We start from the raw sequence: 20,229 nt of genomic DNA, 5'->3' as shown, positions 1-20,229 counted from the left end.
TAAGATGCCCAGAACTGTTCCAACATGACAATGCACCTGTGCACTCTATGAAGACATGTGTTAAGGTTGGAGTGGAAGAACTTGAGTGTCCTGCACAAAGTCCTGACCTCAACCCTACTGAACACCTTTGGGATAAACTGGAACACTGACTGCACCCCAACATCAGTACTTGATATCACTAATGCTCTTGTAGCTGAATTGACAGCCATGCCCCAAAATCTAGTGGAAAGTCTTCTCCGAAGAGTGGAGCTGATTATAACAGCAAAGGGGAATAAATCTGGAATGGGATGTTCAGTAAGGACATATGAATGATATAATGGTCAGGGGTGCACAAACTTTTGATCATATAGTGTAATAGGGTAAGATATAGTGCAGGTGTGTCGCTTTGCACTGTGGTCCTAATATTACAAAAAGATTTTGAAAAATATACACTTCTGTACAAAAGTCCAATGCAAAACAAAGAAATGCCGTGAAGCAAAGATGCCTTCAGAAATGAGAACGAAATGCTTCTCTTTGCTTTACTGTGTTTCTTTCTTCACACTGTATTTGCGAACCATTTGCTCTTTGTTTGTGCGAATGCGTGAACGTTCATCTGGATCATTTAAGAATGTAGCCTTGTCTGATGTATCATTTATCTGTTCGCTTCATCCTCTGTAAGCGTCGTCTTGCCTCTCATAGCAGGTCTGAATAACGCAATCAGAAGTTGTTATACTTCTGGGTGGTGCTCTTGTTTAAAAGACAAAAATGTGTCTGATGAAACACAGATTGAGGAAGAGAAGTTTGTTGCTTTATGCTCTGATTTCTCTCTTGTCCTCTAGGCTGTGTTTGCCCATGCCTATTGATGTGGTGTACACATGGGTGAACGGTACTGATGCAGATCTACTGAAGGACCTCCACACGGTGAAACAACAGCTAGAAGAGGAGCACAGAAAGCTAAGGTCTCTCTCCTTTAATACGTAATTATAATTTGCATTTCCATAACATACATTTACGCTACATGTCTGAAAGTCATAAACTGCATCCAAAACGGTGGTTATCTACAACAGTCACTGAACATTTAACGACGAATAAATAAGTTATGGGCGGCACGGTGGTGTAGTGGTTAGCGATGTCCCCTCACAGCAAGTAGGTCCGGGTTCAAGCCCCGTGGCCGGCAAGGGCCTTTCTGTGCGGAGTTTGCATGTTCTCCCCGTGTCCGCGTGGGTTTCCTCCGGGTGCTCCGGTTTCCCCCACAGTCCAAAGACATGCAGGTTAGGTTAACTGGTGGCTCTAAATTGACCGTCGGTGTGAATGTGAGTGTGAATGGTTGTCTGTGTCTATGTGTCAGCCCTGTGATGACCTGGCGACTTGTCCAGGGTGTACCCCGCCTTTCACCCGTAGTCAGCTGGGATAGGCTCCAGCTTGCCTGCGACCCTGTAGAACAGGATAAAGCAGCTAGAGATAATGAGATGAGATAAATAAGTTATGAAAACAAATCCATTCCCCCCACCCCGGTTCCTGCATTTATTTTAAAGCTGTGGTTCTCATGCATGCGTCATACACTACATAGGGCTCGTAGCAAGGGGTAGCTGTGATTTGTAAAAATGTTTTCCTTTACAGTGTTAGAAATCACATTCAGTCATTGTTCATCAAAATAATATTTATTGTCAAGTTCCTGTCTTAGTTATTAATCCGTTTGGCTCACCTGAGCCTAATGAGCTGAATCTAAACCTCAGGAAACCAGTAGATTGAATAAATAACTTGAATTTAATGATTTTAATACTTATAGTATAAAGTCTGAGTGGAAATCTCAGGAATTAAAAGCTTCCTGGCTCCAATAACTGGTCAAAATATCATATGTATTTACAGTTGAGGTCAGAATTTTACAAACAGGGACATTAATGTCATTGGGCTTTTAGCGATTTCTTTGAAATTAATTTTCTGTTCCAGAATGATTGCACAACATACATCTTCAATAGAAAAAAAACAAGAATTTGGTGCACAAGTTTTAATTTATTTTGGGTTTTCTGTGAGTACCTCAGCCTTACGAGAGACACTTAAGCTTCAAGACCTGGAAAAAGCTCTCCGGCTGAGGTGCTTAATGTGGTACGGCCACGTACAGAGGAGCAATGGGTGGACGGGACAGATTTTGGATTTCCAAGTTAGAGGAAATAAGAAGAGGGGTAAGACCTGGGGTGAGCGTGTGATAAAGGATCTTAAAGTGTTAGGCCTTAGAGCTGTTGATGCTAAGGAGCGACAAGTATGGAAGAGGGCGTTACGTCGCCATGCAACGTCAGACCCACTAGGAAGTGGGAAAATGTGACATTAAACCGGATAGTGAGTGAGTGAGTTTTAATTTATTTTGGGTTTTCTGAAATCAACCCAGGGTCAAAGTTATAGAAATACAGCACACCGAATATTTGGTTAAATGTCCCTTTCACCTTGCCAGCAAAGTTTTATGGTCCGATGAGAGAAAGATTGAGTTGTTTGACCACAATGACAAGCTGTACAGAGGAACACTGTACCATCTGTTAAGCATGGTGGTGGTAGCATCATGCTGGAATACTGTCTACAGTCAGATGAGTTTTACATCACCATAGACTGAGAGGCTGCCGTCCACGAACAAAACCCCTCCTCCAAAATCGACACCTTCAAGCTTGACTAAAGCATGCAGCTGATCACATGGACAAAGAAAAAATCTTCTGGATGAAGGTTTTATGGTCGGATGAGAGAAAGCTTGTTGTTTGACCACAATGACCAGAGGTACAGAGGAACACTGTACTATCTGTGAAGCATGGTGGTGGTAGCATCATGCTCTGGAGCTGTTTTGCTGCACAAAGACCCTCAGAATTCTTCAGCATAACCTCAAACCATCAGAAACTTGGACACAGTTGGGTGCTCCAACAGGTCATTGACCCCAAACACACATCAGAACTGGTTGTGGAGGATGAAGCAGGCTAACATTAAGCTTAAAACAAGTCCTGACTTCAGCCCTATTGAAAATATATGGACTGTGCTTAAAAGTCAGGTCTGTGCCAGGAAAAACACACATTTAATTGAACTCTGCCATTTCTACCAAGAAGAGTGGACAAATATCCAAACCAGAATTCTGCCAGAAATTTGTTGATGGCTATCTGGTCAAGGTGAAACTTGCTAAGAGGACTTTTTTAGTGCAGTAGAAATGATCCTCATTTGAGCTGCTGTTACAGCTTTCAGAGTAGATTTGAGACTTTGGCATGGCTCTGGTGTGATGCTGCATTCAGCTTACCTCAGAACTGGGAAGCTGGAGCTTGGAATGATGTCATATTTGAGCTACAAAGTGGGGAATAATTAAGTTATTCCACAAAATCTAGTCGTACGTGAGCTGAGAGCCAATAATGCGCGTAGCACCGAGTTGGCTATAAGACATGTACGACGGAGATTGGGTAGAATAACTGTTTTATTATATCCACATTCACTGGATTTTGAGAGAATTTTGAATGTAAACAAACCGGTGAAATGACAGTAGCAATTCGTGAAAAATGCTACAATAATAATTCTGGAAAAACAAACATTTTTATTCTTGGTTGGTTCAGCAACACAATCCACTTTAAAAAAATTTTTTTTCTCGACTCACAGTATATGAGCTAGTACAACCCCGATTCCAAAAAAGTTGGGACAAAGTACAAATTGTAAATAAAAACAGAATGCAATGATGTGGAAGTTTCTAAATTCTATATTTTATTCAGAATAGAATATAGATGACATCAAATGTTTAAACTGAGAAAATGTATCATTTAAAGAGAAAAATTAGGTGATTTTAAATTTCATGACAACAGCACATCTCAAAAAAGTTGGGACAAGGCCATGTTTACCACTGTGAGACATCCCCTTTTCTCTTTACAGCAGTCTGTAAACGTCTGGGGACTGAGGAGACAAGTTGCTCAAGTTTAGGGATAGGAATGTTAACCCATTCTTGTCTAATGTAGGATTCTAGTTGCTCAACTGTCTTAGGTCTTTTTTGTCGTATCTTGCGTTTTATGATGTGCCAAATGTTTTGTATGGGTGAAAGATCTGGACTGCAGGCTGGCCAGTTCAGTACCCGGACCCTTCTTCTACGCAGCCATGATGCTGTAATTGATGCAGTATATGGTTTGGCATTGTCATGTTGGAAAATGCAAGGTCTTCCCTGAAAGAGACGTCGTCTGGATGGGAGCATATGTTGCTCTAGAACCTGGATATACCTTTCAGCATTGATGGTGTCTTTCCAGATGTGTAAGCTGCCCATGCCACACACACTAATGCAACCCCATACCATCAGAGATGCAGGCTTCTGAACTGAGCGCTGATGATAACTTGGGTCGTCCTTCTCCTCTTTAGTCCGAATGACACGGCGTCCCTGATTTCCATAAAGAACTTCAAATTTTGATTCGTCTGACCACAGAACAGTTTTCCACTTTGCCACAGTCCATTTTAAATGAGCCTTGGCCCAGAGAAGACGTCCGCACTTCTGGATCATGTTTAGATACGGCTTCTTCTTTGAACTATGGAGTTTTAGCTGGCAACGGCGGATGGCACGGTGAATTGTGTTCATAGATAATGTTCTCTGGAAATATTCCTGAGCCCATTTTGTGATTTCCAATACAGAAGCATGCCTGTATGTGATGCAGTGCCGTCTAAGGGCCCGAAGATCACGGGCGCCCAGTATGGTTTTCCGGCCTTGACCCTTACGCACAGAGATTCTTCCAGATTCTCTGAATCTTTTGATGATATTATGCACTGTAGATGATGATATGTTCAAACTCTTTGCAATTTTACACTGTCGAACTCCTTTCTGATATTGCTCCACTATTTGTCGGCGCAGAATTAGGGGGATTGGTGATCCTCTTCCCATCTTTACTTCTGAGAGCCGCTGCCACTCCAAGATGCTCTTTTTATACCCAGTCATGTTAATGACCTATTGCCAATTGGCCTAATGAGTTGCAATTTGGTCCTCCAGCTGTTCCTTTTTTGTACCTTTAACTTTTCCAGCCTCTTATTGCCCCTGTCCCAACTTTTTTGAGATGTGTTGCTGTCATGAAATTTCAAATGAGCCAATATTTGGCATGAAATTTCAAAATGTCTCACTTTCGACATTTGATATGTTGTCTATATTCTATTGTGAATACAATATCAGTTTTTGAGATTTGTAAATTATTGCATTCCGTTTTTATTTATAATTTGTACTTTGTCCCAACTTTTTTGGAATCGGGGTTGTAGTAGAGTAGCCAATCAGAGTGTGCGATTGCTCATATCCAGTGAATGTATGAATATACCCTGGATGTATGTGGATGGATATAAAGCAAATACGTGTGTGTGAGAATAGAACACAAGTTCAATTCCGTTTCACTTATCTAGTGCTTTTAACATTTTTGGATGATGTCATAAAGCAGTTTTACAGAAATCCGGATATATCTATAGGTTGAAATTTGTCTCCGAAGTCTAAATGAGTCAGGGGTGATGACGGCAAGGAAAAACTCCGAGAGAACATGAGGGAGAAACCTTGAAGAAAGTGCTTTGTACTTTGTTTACTGTTCATGCTCTGTGAGCAGCTATGTCGATTTGCTATCACAGGGTTTTAAAGGAGAGAGGGGACATTTTCTCATAAGGTCTGGAATGAGTTCTGACCTTTAGTCGACTGCAGCTCGAATCAGAAAAGGTCTTGTCTGTGGACCAAGACCTTTGGACACTATAGTGTGTGTGAAACAGTTGCAGTTGTGAAAGTATGAGATATGAAGAGTAAAAGTGTCTTTAACCCTGTCACTGTTATTGAGCTGTAATAAGTATGAAGTGATTTAATCAGGATGTACAGATGAGAGAGAAATGAAAGGAGGAAAAGACCCCACAATAGCTCTGTTATGTTCTCTCACTCATCTCTTTAGAGTGAAGGGTCAGGACAAAATAGTACAAAGTTTTTCTCTCTTGACACAGATCGTCTCTTTCAGGTCACGAGGGCAAACAGAACAGTTTTTAATAAGTTCCCACTTCATGCCCATCCTCTTTACATCTGCCTCTAGGCCCCTTTGCCAGGTGTTTCTTGGTCTTCCCTTCTTTCTTTTCCCTTTTGGGTTCCAAGTGAGGGCCTGTTTTGTCATGTTTGTTGCATGTTTACGAAGTGTGTGGCCAATCCACCTCCAGCGTCTTTGGAGGATTTCCTTTTGTATTTAGGTCTGGTTGGTCCTCTCCCACAATTCCTTGTTGCTGATGGTGTTCGGCCAGTGTAGACAAAGGATTCGTCTGAGGCAGATGTTGGTCTGTGGACTTCCAAACATTATTCATCTGTTGGAAAGCTGTCCTTGCCTTAAGTATTTTTAAGTTCGTTTCTTAGACAAGGATTTTAAGATCGTTACCTTGTTAACAGTTTCAGCATGAATCTTCCGCCTTCCTCAGAACTGTCACCAGATGTCAGGTGGTGACGTGCCTATTCAGCTGATTTTACGTTACGGAGGCGTGAACGTCCCGCCCAATTTGACAGGTAGTTCACGCCTCCTGCTGTCAGGTCGCTCCCCCAGGACGGCGCTCCAGGTGTGCGACAGCATATACGCTCCCTCATCCCGGTTTATCGTCCTTTGTGCCCGCTTGCGTATCTCTACTGCCTCTAAAATCCAACGCTGGTATCTATTTTCTTCAGTGCGAATGACTCTGGCCTCTTCCCAATTCATTATGTGATTTTGTCGTTTGCAGTGGTCTGAAATGGCTGATTTTAGGTTTTCTTGGTGTGCTTTTTCTTTTTCGGATCTTGTGTGTCTTTTTGTTGTTTCTTTCTCACATTCTATTTGGTGTTCTTTCCTTCGTGTATGGAAGCATCTGCCCGTTTCACCTATATAGACTGTTACATGAACGGCAAGGGATTTCATAGATGACATTGCATTTGTTGTCCGGTTGCATTTTGTCTTTGGGGTGAACTAGCAACTGTCGGAGGTTCTTGTATGGTTTGACCGGGGTGTTGATGTGGTATTTCCTCATGGATCGTTGGATGCGTTCTGTGACTCCTTTTATGTATGGTAGTGTGACAAAGCCCCGGTTTGTTTTTTCGGTGTTTTTTCTTGTTTGTTTTTTTTCCTTTGTTTGTGAATGTAATTTCCCTTTTCGGATTGCCCACGATGGATATTGGCAGTTTTTTTTAATGCCTGTTGGATGTGTTGGTCCTCCTCCTGTCTGTCTTTCTCCTCCGTGATGTTCTGTGTTCGGTCGTATAGTGTTCTGATTACTGACATTTTGTGAGCGATGGGATGCTCAGATGTCCAGAGAAGATATTGGTCGGTGTGTGTCGGTTTTCTATATGTTGTAATTCTAATGTTCCCTTCTTCTGTGTGGTGTATTTTTAGGTCCAAAAAAGCTATTGTCTTATCCGTTTCCTCTTCGTGTGTTGCATGGGATGATGCCCTCGTCCCGGCAGCGGAGATTGAAACGGAGATGGTTTCTTTGTCATGACAGTTTTTTCCACTACATATTAAGAATAAGTTATGAACTTATTGTGAACTTCCACTACATATTAAGAATAAGTTATGGAGAAGATTGTGCCAAAGAGGTACGCTACCTGGAAAAACTATGGAAGAAACTGGCACGACAAAGAAACCATCTCCGTTTCAATCTCCGCTGCCGGGATGAGGGCATCATCCCATGCAACTTTTTCATGGAGGATCTGGAAACCCGAGCCATAGAAACAGCACCGGACGACTGCAAACCCATTTTCTGGAAACGATACGTTGATGACATCCTCGAAATAACCAAAACAGGCCACACACAACGACACGTATCACCTAAACTCCATAGACAAGACAGGCAACATAAAATTCACACACGAAGAGGAAACGGACAAGACAATAGCTTTTTTGGACCTAAAAATACACCACACAGAAGAAGGGAGCATTAGAATTACAACATACAGAAAACCTACACACACCGACCAATATCTTCTCTGGACATCTGAGCATCCCATCGCTCACAAAATGTCAGTAATTAGAACACTATACGACCGAGCACAGAACATCACGGAGGAGAAAGACAGACAGGAGGAGGACCAACACATCCAACAGGCATTAAAAAAAACCTGCCAATATCCATCGTGGGCAATCCGAAAAGGGAAATTACAGACACAAACAAAGGAAAAAAAACAAACAAGAAAAAACACCGAAAAAACAAACCGGGGCTTTGTCACACTACCATACATAAAAGGAGTCACAGAACGCATCCAACGATCCATGAGGAAATACCACATCAACACCCCAGTCAAACCATACAAGAACCTCCGACAGTTGCTAGTTCACCCCAAAGACAAAATGCAACCGGACAACAAATGCAATGTCATCTATGAAATCCCTTGCCGTTCATGTAACAGTCTATATAGGTGAAACGGGCAGATGCTTCCATACACGAAGGAAAGAACACCAAATAGAATGTGAGAAAGAAACAACAAAAAGACACACGATCCGAAAAAGAAAAAGCACACCAAGAAAACCTAAAATCAGCCATTTCAGACCACTGCAAACGACAAAATCACATAATGAATTGGGAAGAGGCCAGAGTCATTCGCGCTGAAGAAAATAGATACCAGTGTTGGATTTTAGAGGCAGTGGAGATACGCAAGCGGGCACAAAGGACGATAAACCAGGATGAGGGATCGTATGCGCTGTCGCACACCTGGAGCGCCGTCCTGGGGGAGCGACCTGACAGCAGGAGGCGTGAACTACCTGTCAAATTGGGCGGGACGTTCCCGCCTCCGTAACGTAAAATCAGCTGAATAGGCACGTCACCACCTGACATCTGGTGACAGTTCTGAGGAAGGCGGAACATTCACGCTGAAACTGTTAACAAGGTAACGATCTTAAAATCCTTGTCTAAGAAACGAACTTAAAAATACTTAAATAGTCAGACATAATGAACTTCCACTACATATGTCCTTGCCTTGCCAGTACGGGTTTTTACGTTGGCCTCTGTCCCACCCTTTTTGTCCAAGATACTACCAAGTGATGTGAAGCTTTCTACCTCTTCAAGTGCTTCCTCTTCCAGCCTGATAGGAGTGATGTCTGTATTGACCTTGAGGATCTTGCTTTTCCCCTTGTGAATGTTGAGGCTGAGGCATGTGGAGTTCTTAGCCACCGTGTTGGTCGTATCCTGCAGTTGTTGTTGAGTGTGGGAGACGAGGGCAAAGTCAAGATCGTCTAACTGTTTTCGGGGGTCCACTAGATGCTGTTTTCCTTTCCCGCGGTGGATGTCCTCATGACCCTGTCTATGGCTCTCAGGAACAAGACTGGTGATAGCAAGCATCCCTGCCTCATGCCTGTCTGTACTTGGAAAGCATCAGTGAGTTGTTGGCCATTTACCACCCTGCAGGTCATCCCATCGTAGGAGTTCTTGATGATGTTTGTGATCTTTGCCAGTATCCCATAACGTCTCCGTGGTTTCCAGAGGGTTTCCCTGTCCACACTATCGAATGCTTTTTCATAGTCAATGAAGTTGATGTATAAGGGAGGGTTCCACTCAGGTGACCGTACCAAAATAATACGTAATGTTGTGATCTGGTCTATGCAGATCTACTTTTGTGGAATCCAGCTTGCTCATCTCTGAGAGTAAGGATCTATGGCATCCTTTTTCCTGTTTTAGGTGTATTCTGTTAAGTCTTGCCTGGGATTGACAACAGTGTAATCCCCCTGTAGTTGGAGCAGGAACTGAAGTCAGCTTTCTTTTGTAGCATTTACCCCAAGATATATTAAAGCTGTTCTGGTGGCTTGTCATGGTGCAACACCTCAATATGCTAAATCAGTTTATATCTGTTCATCTGTCCTTAAAACTGTAACTCATTTGCATCTCTCTACACTGCATTCATCAGCTGAGCATGAAATATTAACGTGTTGTCTTTTTCACTTAGAGAGAAGCTGGGGCAGAACGCGAGCGACACGACTGAGGCGCCCAAAGGAAGGTGAGGCAACTCTTCACTGTGCTGTTTGCAATATTTGCTGCTTGAGTCAGTGGGCTTGTGGTTTGACTGTTTGAATCGACTGCTACTTCCTGTTTGGACGCCAAGCAGTTGAGCTGAGACATTATTTTCCACTACGTTGCTCTGAGATGTACCCTGGTGAAACTGTGGGGTGGTGTGAAGTGCAGCATGAAGGCAGAAGTGTCTAATGGATCAGACTGTTAGTCTTGTTTCTTTTTTTTTCCCCTTTCCCCGTTAAACACTGGCTGTTAAATGCAATCATGCAATTTTGATTGCTTTTTGGTCAAACTTGATTTAAAGGATATGTACAGGACGTATGGACATCATGTGACAGCTTTATAAATCTTTTATAAAAGCAGTGTAGGGACAAAGCAAGGCTTCGCCCTGGGGATTTTAGTGTAGCTCAGGGGTTTTCAAAGTGTGGGAGAGTCAGCCCCCCCTCGGAGAGCAAATAAACAACAGCGCCCCCCTCACAATTTTTGTTGCTATACTTAATGTTCCATTCGTATTTTTAAAAAATGGTTGTTGTAGACATTATTTTTTTCTTGTTCACATTTTAAACATCTGTGCTTTTTAAAACATCTTGTTTTACACATTTTAAACATCTCATAGCATCATTAGCTAGCACCGCTTGGCAGACAACACACTGTGGCAGTGGAGCATCTTCAGATCCAGTCCATGAAAATCCAAACTTTAAATAATCGTGGTCATACTTCCTTCTTTTTTCAGTCCCCCAGGATTCCGCGGGCCTTTTTTGAGATTGTTGTGGGCTAAAATGTCTGATGTTGCGGGGGTTTTCCAAAAAATTGCGATGAAAGTTGCGGTGTTTTTCAGGTTTTTGTTGCGATTACATTGCGGGCGGAAGTGAAAGTTGCGAGAAACTTGCGATTTTCTCTTTTTGTAATTAAAATTGAGTGATATGTTAAATATTAAGTTATTACTGAAAAACTATTGATTAAAAAAACAAGACACTGAGAAATGGTCCTATAAACAACTTTACCAATATAAAAGATTACCAGGACTACAAAAATGCAGAAAAATAGGCTTTACTTATCCAAATGCACCTGTTGGTTCAAAAGTTAAAGTGCATAGAACCTCACAGCACAACATGAAGTTACCTTAAAATATAATATAAATGCCTCAGCTTTCATGTAAGAAAAAAAAAAACTATTAATACTAGTACTGTGTGCAGGCAGTTTCTCCTGAAGACTAAATTAAACAATAATTATAAACTAATAAAATAAATGGCTCAGGCTTCATAGAAGAAAAAAAAACAATTTGAACAGAATCTCACAGTATGATGCTGAAGCTGCCTAAACAATGGAAAATAAAATACCATTTTGGCAAAAATGTTGGCATCCATTCATTTCTTGTATTAAGTAAAAAAAAAAAAATAATGTAAAGTGCACACAGTCCTTCACTGTAAACATAACACACTTTCAGTAACAGAATTTAAGCCTACATAAACACTGACTCGCACATCATGCAATGTTGCCAGATACTGCTGACGTTTTCTTGTCCAAAATATGTTTAAAACCCGCCAAAATGCACTTGAAACCGCCAATCTGGCAACACTGCGCGCAGTTTGTCGACGTCATCTCAAGACGACGCCAACGATTGGTCAAATTTGCGGGAAAGTTGCGGTGATTGGATATAATTGCAACACCGCCCTGAATTCGCGGGGATTGGTTGAATTTGCGTTGAAGTTGCAAATCGCAACATCCTGGAGGGTCTGGTTTTTTGCTTGGCCCAGACTCTGTCTCCTCACTCACTGTAGCTTTAGGTACTAAAAATCTTTCCATTTTGTCTCTGGCAAAGGCTAGCTGAAGTTTGCTAAATGTCCACAATAGTAACTTATTCTGGTTTATTTTTCCTCACGTTGCGCCCCCCCGAAGAACTCTGGCACCTCCTAGGGGAGGCGTGCCCCACACTTTGAAAAGCCCTGGTGTAGCTCATCTGAGATTGTTGGCATCTAATTTTTATCTTGTTTTATTTGATTTATTTTTTCGCAGCTTCACATTAACACTTTGAGAAAGTTGTAGAAGGAATACACAGTGCTTCACAAGTGTTATAAACACACAATTGATCTACTACTTCAATTTGAGAGCATTAAAGTAATTTATTTTGCTGGCGTAATGAAGTTGAATAGTTATATATGCAAATGAAGGACACTCATTTTAATTTGGGGGCATTTAAGAGACCCACACATAGAAAGACGGGCAGATAGATGGATATAGGTGGACGGACAGACAGACGGCTATAAAGATGGACAGGTGGATGGACGGACAGGTAGACAGATGGATAGATGGGTGGATGGACAGACAGGCAGGCAGGTGAACGGACAGATAGACAGATAGAAAAATGGACAGGTGGATGGAAAGACAGGTGGCTATATGAATAGACAGGTGACCTAGATGAATAGATAGACAGACAGGTAAATGGACAGACAGATGGATAGAAAGATGGACAATGTGGATGGACAGACAGGCGGCTAGATGAACTGACAGATAGAAAGCTGGACAGGTGGATGGACGGACAGGCAGCTAGATGAATGGACAAAGACGGGTGAATGGACTGACAGACTGATAGAAAGGTGGTAGACAGATAAATGGACAGACAGAGATAGAAACCTGGATAGATGGATGGATAGACAGACAGGTGGATAGATGGATAGATGGCCGGACAGGCAGATAGATGGGTAGATGGACAGACAGGCAGATAGATGGGTGGATGGACAGACAGGCAGGCAGGTAGATGGACGGATGGACAGACAGACAGGTGGCTAGATGAATGGACAGAGACAGATGAATGGACAGATGGATAGAAAGATGAACAGGTGGATGGACAGACAGGCGGCTAGACGAACGGACAGTTAGAAAGCTGGACAGACGGATGGACAGACAGGTAGATAGATGGATGGACAAGCGGATAGATGGACAGACAGACAGGCGGCTAGATGAATGAATAAAGACAGGTGAATGGACTGACAGACTGATAGAAATGTTGACAGGCAAATGGACAGAGAGACAGAAACCTGGACAGGTGGATGGATGGGTGGATAGATGGACAGACAGGCAGATAGATGGGTGGATAGATAGATAGACAGACAGACAGACAGGCAGGCAGGCAGGTAGATGGATGGACAGACAGACAGGTGACTAGACGAATGGACAGAGACAGGTGAATGGACAGACAGATGGAAGGAAGGTGGACAGGGAAATGGACAGACAGACAAATAGAAACCTGGAGAGGTGGATGGATGGACGGGCGGATAGATGGACAGACAGACGGACAGACAGGCAGATAGATGGATAGATAAGTGGATGGACAGGCAGGCAGGTAGATGGACAGATGGATAGACAGGCACAGACATATGGATGGAAAGGTAGGTGGCTGGACAGACAGGCAGCTAAACGAGCAGATAGACAGACAAAACTGGACGGATGGACAGACAGACAGGTGGCTAGATGAATGGACAGAGACAGGTGAATGGACAGACAGATGGATAGAAAGGTGGACCGGTGGATGGACAGACAGGCGGATAGATGGATAGACGGACAGATAGGCAGATAGATGGGTGGATAGACAGACAGGCAGGCAGGTAGATGGACAAACGAATAGACAGATTAATAGACACAGACAGATATATGGATGGATGGATGGATGGATGGATGGACAGGTGGATGGCTAGACTGACAGACAGGTAGATGGATGGACAGATGGCTAAACAGACAGACAGACTGACTTACAACCATCCTAAAGGGAAATATACTGTAGCTGGTAGACACTTCACAGAAACTGTTTCAGTACTTAAAATAAATACCCAGAGGAAACAGCGATACAGCGCAGCAGTCTCAGTCGACCCAGAATGTCTCTTCCCTCTTGTCAAAGCCATGTAGCAACATATACTACTTCAGAAGAAGTATCTGGCTATTGACATCTTCCTGCATTGCTTTATAAACTGTTTATGCATTTTTATGAACATCCTGAAAATCTGGTCTAAGTACAAAAAGTTTAAATAAAGGTGTGACTTATTTGGTCGAGTTACTGTCTCAGTGCAGTCACTCACGGAGTTTGTTCACTCTCACTGATCAGTCACAATCATCCAGAGAATTACATTCCTCATCAGGGCTCAGCTCTTGATCGATATCTCTCTCTCGTTTAATCGTTTATCTTGTGCAGTGATTGTCCACTTTTCCTTTCTGTTCTGTCGAGCCGTTTATCTGATTTTAGAAAACTGATCTGTGATGGTGGGTTTTTTGGCTTGTGTTGTCCTCTGATATGATTAGAGTTTCTTATTTGAAATCACCACTACGTTGTGTGCTGTGCTCTAGGCCCGAGTGCCTGCTGTCGCACTGCATTGTGGGTCCGGCTCTAGTGTTGGACCCGGCGTTGTCCCCTAACATCTCCGTGAAGGAGCTGTCGTCTAAATCGGGTGCTCTGTCCTCCACCAAGCAGCTCCTGCAGGCCGCTAAACCTCTCCAGCCGTCCAGCAGTGTGTCTGTGCTTCTCTTCCACTCCCAGAGTGAAGGTTAGTGGCGCGCACACACACACACACACACACACACACACACACACACACACACACACACACACACACACACACACAGGTTCAGTATCATATAAAGCCATATTATTGACTTAAGCAGTGAACAGTCAGTTCAAGGACTCCAGAAGTTTTAAAATGTTCATAACATCCAGTTGATGTCGATTCTCTTTTTGCATAAGTAGCTTCCCCTCCCCCCATCGCTTTTTAATCATGAACTCGCCTTACGTTCTCTTGTTCAGCAACCACCAAAAGAAAAACCCTACTCACTATTGCCTGAAACATTTTCACACCGACTGAAAGGTGGTGCTTCTCGCCTCCTGCGAAACCGCACACACGGAGCCGTATTTGTTTATCTTTTAGTAAAATTGTGTATAAATGTTTGTCACTGAACTAAAATTTACCAAAGTTTAAAAAAACGCTCATTTTCTTTGTACTCGCGCGTGTGCACGTTTACGTTTATCACCAGTAAAGTGGAAAGCACATTTCTGACACAGCTCATTTGCATGTCGTGACACCCACAAAACTCCATAAAAGGTCAAGCACACAGAGAGCTGAGGGCATGAAATGAACAATCAGGGTAAAGGCTGCAATGGAAATTCTCACTCACTATGATGCCAATAAATGTATTTAGTATAAATACACAGGTGATTTTATAGAAAATGGCGCGCACTGATTATCGAGAAGTAGTCCAAATCTCTCGAGCGACTCGGCAAAGTGGCGGCTTTGTCACCGTAAGTGAGGGAGAATTACAAATGATGAAAGAAAATGCTGTTCCTAAAAGCACTAAAGATGGTACGAAGTTTGGTCTAAAACCATTCAAAGGTCGGGTGGAATTGAGATTTTATTTTATCTATTTCAAAGCAAAGTATTTTATGTGAGTCGGCGCAGATGAGTTTGAAATGAGCGATCTTGTTTTATTTTTTGAAATAATCACCTGTGTATTTATACTAAAACATTTTATCTGCCTCAGGCTTGGTGAATATCAGTGAATAATAATCTCCACTTCCTCTCGGTTATGATTCGCCGATATTCACTTCACCCTCTGTAAATAGTTGTTAAATGAGACTGACAGTGACGGCGTAGTTCACTCCGGCCCTGACTAGTCCGGAAGGAACGAACTAAAGTGGGCCACCTTGCACAATAAATGTTGCAAGCTACAGTTGTGGTCAGAAGTTTACATACAGTGACATGAATGTCATGGTAATATTTGGGCTTTCAGTAATTTCTTTTTCTGTGGCAGAATGATTGTACAGCATACATTTTTAATTTAAAAAAAAAAACCACTAGAATTTGGTGCACAATTTTTAATTTTCTTTGGGTTTTCTGAAATCAACACAAGGTCAAAATTATACATACAGGGTCAAAAATATACATACAGCACACCTAATATTTGGGTAAAATGTCTGTTCGCAAGATTCACCTTGACCAAACATTTTTGTTTACCATGAACAAGCTTCTGGCAGAATTCTGGTTGGATATTTCATGACTCTTCACGGTAGAATTGGTAGAGTTCATTTATTTATTTAAATTTTTTTTTTCCTTGGCATGGACTCAACTTCTAAGCACGGTCCATATATTTTCAATAGAGTTGAGGCCAGGACTTGTTTTAAGCTTAATGTTAGCCTGTTTCATCCTCCACAACCAGCTCTGATCCGTGTTTGGGTTCACTGTCCTGTTGTAACTCCCAAGTCGTGTTCCAGTTTCTGATGGTTTATGCTGAAGAATTCTGAGGTAGTCCTCCTCCTTCATTACTCCATCCACTTTGTGCAATGAACCAGTTCCACTGGCAGCAAAACAGCCCCAGAGCATGATGATCCTACCACCACCACCAGCTGGTACAGTGTCCCTCTGTACATGGTGCTCATTGTGGCCAAACAACTCAATCTTTGTCTCATCTGACCATATAGCTATCCTCCAGAAGGCTTTTTCTTTGTCTCTGTGGTCAGCTTGAAGGTGTCAATTTTGGAGCAGGGGGTTATTCCTTGGATGGCAGCCTCTTAGTCCATGGTGATCTTAACTGTAGACAATGATCCATCAGCTTCCAGTTCATGGCAGGGCTGTGCCATGGTGGTTCCCAGGTTGTTCCTGACAATCCAAACCAATTTTCTTTCAGCTGAGAGTGACAGTTTGGGTCTTCTTGAAGCAAAGTGCTTGGTAAAGTAACTACACCTCACAATAATTTGCATGCAATTGTTTGGCCTGATCTTGGAATTTGCAGTCATTTAGAAATGGCTTCAAGAGACATTCCGGAGTTGTGTATATCTGCAATCCTCTTTCTCAGATCTGCACTGAGCTCCTTGGACTTTCTCAGTTTACTGTGTGTTGGTCAAGCCAGTGAGTGCTGTAAACAAACCCTTTTTATGAAGGCACAGAGAAGCTACCAGCTGTAGTCAATCATCACTAACAGGAAGTTAAGAGACCTCGGCCTTGGCAAGATAAGACATTTTGGAAGTTTCAGCACCTCAGAATTAATCATGTAAGTGAGCGTATGTAAATTTTTGACCCTTTAATGTATAATTTTGACCCTGTGTTTTCAGAAAACCCAAAGAAAATTAACTTGTGCACCAAATTCTAGTGTTTTTTTTTTTTTTAAAGATGTATGCTGTACAATCATTATGCCACAGAAAAAGAACAGTTCAAAGAAATTACTGAAAGCCCAAATATTGCCATGACATTCATGTCACTGTATGTAAACAACTGTATATACAGCATAGCTTTTATTTTTATATATATATATATATATATATATATATATATATATATATATATATATATATATATATATAATCTGTATACACCCTAGGAATACCGACCTATTTGCCAGAAAGAGTTGACCGAGAAGAAGCGATTTTTGTTGAACTTCTCATTAAGGCTTAATTAGGCCATAACTTCATTAATAATTGTAATTAAGCAAATCTGAGTAGAAGTCGTATGCACCCTAAGTATCCCTACGTTCATGCCAGAAAGAATCAAAATCGGTGAAGAATTGAGGGAGAAGTGATTGTGTGGAAACTGATCGTTAAGGCTTAATTGCTCCATAGCTTCATTATTAATTGCTATTATGCAAACTTGGATAGAAGCTATATGCATCCCAGGCAGACCTACCTTCCTGCTAAAAAGAATAAAAATCGGTGAAGAATTGAGAGAGAAGATGTGATTTTCGTGAAATGTGGATGATGCTGGACAGACGATGGGCAACACATGATGCCATAAGCTCATCACCTATTGGCCGGATAAGCTAATAATAACAATAACATGAATAATAATAAGTAAGCAGTAAAGCTTCTGTCAGCTGAGGTTTGTTTCCGTCTTACGGCTTTGCACAGACAGTTTATTTCAGATTTAAGTCTGATAATCCATGCAAATTAGTCAACATGTCAAGGTTTACGTTAGTCAGTCGTCTTGTGTATAAATTTACACACGCACACACTTAGGAGCACGAATAGGATATGAACGTTTTCTCAAATGGGCAGGATTTTAATGGACCAAATGTCTTCTATAAACACTTGTATGAATGATTTACACACACGTCCATTTATATCCAGCTTGATGAACGACTGAAGTTTTTAGTAAAACGACTTTTGGACTAATTCACCTGGATGGAGGATTTTTCCGAATCAGGAACATGCAAATGCATCAAAACTGAGCAAAATAAAGTTTAGTGTAAGGTTGTGCTACAGCTGTACACCACAGTGTGTTAAAGCGATTAACCAGGAAATTTTGAAATTACAGGGTGATGATGAAAGGTCATCATTTATACATTAATACAAGGTGTTCTAGAGGGAAAAAAAATTAAGCGGATTTTAGCTTAAACATGGCGGCACGGTGGTGTAGTGGTTAGCACTGTCGCCTCACAGCAAGAAGGTCTGGGTTCGAGCCCCGTGGCTGGCGAGGGCCTTTCTGTGCAGAGTTTGCATGTTCTCCCCGTGTCGGCGTGGGTTTCCTCCGGGTGCTCCGGTTTCCCCCACAGTCCAAAGACATGCAGGTTAGGTTAACTGGTGACTCTAAATTGACCGTAGGTGTGAATGGTTGTCTGTGTCTATGTGTCAGCCCTGTGATGACCTGGCGACTTGTCCAGGGTGTACCCTGCCTTTCGCCCGTAGTCAGCTGGGATAGGCACCAGCTTGCCTGCGACCCTGTAGGACAGGATAAGCGGCTACAGATAATGGATGGATGGATGGATGGATGGATGGATAGCTTAAACATGTTAAAGTTATAACCTCAGCCCGTTGGGCCATTTTCCCCATGGATGCATTAGGAGACAGAAGCAAAGGTAGCGCTGCGTGACGTAGGGTTCTGCATGACAGCATACCATGTCACGCATCAAACAAATGGAAGATAAGCAGGTAAATATTTATTTAAAAATAAACAGGCAATAAACTAGCCACTAATTTATCTTGATTCCATTTCTAATACTGCATTACCATAATTTTTGTGGAGCACCGCATACAAACTGACCGAGAAGTTACACTAGACCATGATATTATCCTATAGTCTAGTTGTCCCAACAGAAGGACTCTCAGGCGCGCTCTGAACTGTCTCTCACGCATGCCGTGAATGACCCACACCTGCACGGGATTAAGGCGCAGTCAGCACACCTATATAAAGACTCCGAATGCAGACTTACTTTGTGAAGTATTGCATTGTTGTGACACATTACCAAGCCTTGTTTCCTGACCTGATTTCCTGGTTTCTGTTTCCTGTTCCTCGTTTTTGACCCTGCTTCTGTCTATGATATCCTGTTTGTGCCTCGCTTGACCTTTTGCCCGTTTTACCGTTCACAATGTATACCTGCCGATTTGGACCGTTTGCCTGTTTGCACTTTTCTTTGTAATACCGAACTTCTGCACTTGCATGCGTCTCCAACCATCGCTGACCAAATACTTCGCCCCTGCTGACACTAGTACAGCATGCACTTGTACGCCTCCGCTATGCTCGTGGAACATTACATCACGTACAATGAAGTTATGGCGGCCTCCCTGACAAAAAATAGTCCAGTCTATTTTCATCACTTTAGTGGTTATATGGTTAAGAACAAATTCAACATGCAGCTTTTTTTTTTTTAATAAAGAACAGACATAAAGACCAACTTTTAGCTCAGTTTGTTTATTTGCAAGATATTTTCTTTGAACGTGTTGCTAAAGTTTTAAGAAGGAATATACTGACTGGCTCCACAGAGTCGTCCTTTTTGAGGGAGTTAACATCCTCGTTTGTTTCCCTAGATTGAGAACCAGATGGTTATTACGCTACTTTAGCTACCAGGGTCACAGTAACGCGTGCTTTGGATCGAACCCAGGACTAGTAGGAATTTTGGGCCTCCTGACAGGTTCATACATTCGGTTCTCATTTACAGGCAAAAATTTGTTTTTCTTGATCATTTTATTTAACACTTAGACCTGCTGTGTACTCGGGAGGGCTTTGGAATAATCCCCATTTTTCCACTCATAATGAATGAGCTTGTTCACCTGCATGTACACATACTTAAACATACCTTTTTATGCTTTTGTTTTGCTAGCTGATAAAGCTCACTCGGACACCCCGAAGGACTTTCCGAAACACTCCGTCTCCAGAGCCTATCTGGTGAGAGATGCTGCTTTCCCTTTAAAAACAAATACAGTGAATTATATTAAATTTACGAAATGTTCTAACCTGTTACTAATGCTTTTTTTTTTTTTACGGATTATACGGATTAATATGAGGTAAATAAGTCTGTACATCTCAGAGTAGAAATGAGAATTTATGC

General features: G+C 42.0%; 1 protein-coding gene across 2 annotated transcripts in view; it reads left to right on the top strand.

The window, feature by feature from the left end:
• The window catches only part of gnptab (N-acetylglucosamine-1-phosphate transferase subunits alpha and beta), a 103,432-nt gene that overhangs the window by 7,537 nt on the left and 75,666 nt on the right, over positions 1–20,229 (top strand). For both annotated transcript variants that reach the window (XM_060914291.1, XM_060914292.1), the window contains 4 exons: positions 819–938; positions 9,869–9,919; positions 14,272–14,468; positions 20,002–20,066. In XM_060914291.1, coding sequence (XP_060770274.1) covers positions 819–938; positions 9,869–9,919; positions 14,272–14,468; positions 20,002–20,066 — 433 coding nt within the window. The remainder of the gene's footprint in view (positions 1–818; positions 939–9,868; positions 9,920–14,271; positions 14,469–20,001; positions 20,067–20,229) is intronic.

Source organism: Neoarius graeffei, chromosome 2, assembly GCF_027579695.1.
Source record: "Neoarius graeffei isolate fNeoGra1 chromosome 2, fNeoGra1.pri, whole genome shotgun sequence".
In the NCBI taxonomy this organism is placed as follows: domain Eukaryota; kingdom Metazoa; phylum Chordata; class Actinopteri; order Siluriformes; family Ariidae; genus Neoarius; species Neoarius graeffei.
This window is presented reverse-complemented; position numbering and strand designations above follow the sequence as displayed.